This window comes from Carlito syrichta, unplaced genomic scaffold (assembly GCF_000164805.1).
Source record: "Carlito syrichta isolate Samal-C Ts95f unplaced genomic scaffold, Tarsius_syrichta-2.0.1 Scaffold273549, whole genome shotgun sequence".
Classification (NCBI taxonomy): domain Eukaryota; kingdom Metazoa; phylum Chordata; class Mammalia; order Primates; family Tarsiidae; genus Carlito; species Carlito syrichta.
Genome location: NW_007217645.1, coordinates 197,516 through 199,378, shown reverse-complemented (window position 1 = coordinate 199,378; position 1,863 = coordinate 197,516). Strand labels below are relative to the sequence as shown.

The window sequence follows — 1,863 nt, the reverse complement described above, 5'->3', positions numbered from 1 at the left end:
AAAAAAAAAAAAAAAAAAATTTTTCAGCAAGCCACAGAATATCTGGGAATGAAGGTTCAACATGCACTGTTTCCTTAACCCCTCACCAACCTTTCTGTTCACTGGTCATTCAGGCCATGCCTAGACATCTTAACTTTAGTACAATATTATTTATTTATTTTGAGTTGGTGGTCTCACTCTGTCACCCAGGCTGGAGTGCAGTGGCACCGTCACAGTTTACCGCAGCCTCCACCTCCTGGGCTCAGGCAACCGGGCTCCCGCCTCAGCTCCCAAAGTGCTAAGATTGCAGGCGTGAGCCACAGTGCTCAGCACCTGGAATATTTTACAACTCAATTCTAAATTTAGTTAAAAGATAGCTTAATTTTCCTACCTTCATTAGTAAGAAAATGTTTTAATTTTAAAAAGTAAACATTTTTTCTTTTAAATCACAGATTGTGGCCTGTGTTGGAGACAAATGAAGTTGCAAGAAGGCTGATGGATGGAATACTCACCAATAAGAAAATGATTTATGTCCCTTCATATATCACTGTCTCTCTGATACTGGAGAGGTAAGTACAGCACAGAACACCTAAAGTGCTGAAGCGCCAATAGAGCTATTATTAAGGAGAATCTTTCCGTTGTGAAAGTTGCCATGGAAACTCTCAGTCCCTGGGAGAACAATTAGGTTTCCTGTTATTGCCTTACCCAATCTATAAAAAGAAGAAAAGATTCATTCTCTCTGCCAAATCTACCATCTCTGCCTAATCTTTGCTGAAGACTGTTCTAAACGAAAGAAAGTTTAGAAAGAATGCAGTATAGTGAAGTAGCTAATAATAAAAGCTCTATTTTTAAAAACCTGCGGAGGTTTTGATTGGGATTGCATTGAATTTATAGATCAGTATATAGAGGGATAATTGACATATCAATATTGAGTTTTCCAATCCAAGACTTTTTCAGAATCTGTAAGCAATATTTTGTAGTTTTTGGTGTTCAAGTCTTGCACATCTTTTGTCAGATTTTTCCCAAAGTATTTCATGGTTTTAATGTTATTGCAAGTGATATTTAAAAAAAAAATTATATTTTCCATTATTTGTTGCTAATATATATTTAATGTTTGCATTTTATCTTCTATTCTGCAATCTTGCTGAACTTTTAATCTGCTAATTTTGCTAACCTTTTTTGAAGATTCCATTAGATTTTTTATATAGACAATAATATGATCTGTGAATAAGGATGCTTTAACTTTTTCCTTTATAATCTGCATGGTTTTATTCCTTTTTCTTGCTGTATGGCACTGTCTGGAACCTTCAGTTCAATGTTGAGTAGAGTTAGTGAGAGTATACACCTAAGTGTCCTTCCTGATCTTTTTTTTTTGAGTTGGAGTCTCACTCTGTCACCCAGACTGGAGTTCTGTGGTTGCTCCCAGCCACTGCAGCCTCGACCTGCTGGGCTCTGGCAATCCTTCCGCCTCAGCCTTCCAAGCAGCTGGAACTACAGGCGCATGCTACCATGCCCGGCTAATTTTTTGATTTATTGTAGAGATGGGGTCTCGTCAAGTTGTCCAGGCGGGTCTCGAACCCGCGGGCTCAGGCAATCCTCTCACCTCAGCCTCCCAAAGGCGCGGGATTACAGGCTGAGCCACCGAGCCCAGCTCTTTCCTGATTTTAAGAGTAAAGTATTTAGTCAGGCTCAGTGGCTCAGCCAGTAATCCCGTGCCTTTAGGAGGCTGAGGTGAGTGGATTGCCTGAGCCCGCGGGTTCGAGACCTGCCTGGGCATTGGCGAGACCTCATCTCTACAATAAATCAAAAAATTACCGGGCTCGGTGGCTCAGCCTGTAATCCCGCGCCTTTGGGAGGCTGAGGTGAGTGGATTGCCTGAACTCG

General features: G+C 41.0%; 1 protein-coding gene across 2 annotated transcripts in view; it reads left to right on the top strand.

Annotated features, from left to right (window-relative positions):
* The window catches only part of HSD17B13 (hydroxysteroid 17-beta dehydrogenase 13), a 23,011-nt gene that overhangs the window by 13,935 nt on the left and 7,213 nt on the right, over window positions 1-1,863 (top strand). For both annotated transcript variants that reach the window (XM_008052354.2, XM_008052355.1), the window contains one exon: window positions 432-548. In XM_008052354.2, the coding sequence (XP_008050545.1) occupies window positions 432-548 (117 nt within the window). The remainder of the gene's footprint in view (window positions 1-431; window positions 549-1,863) is intronic.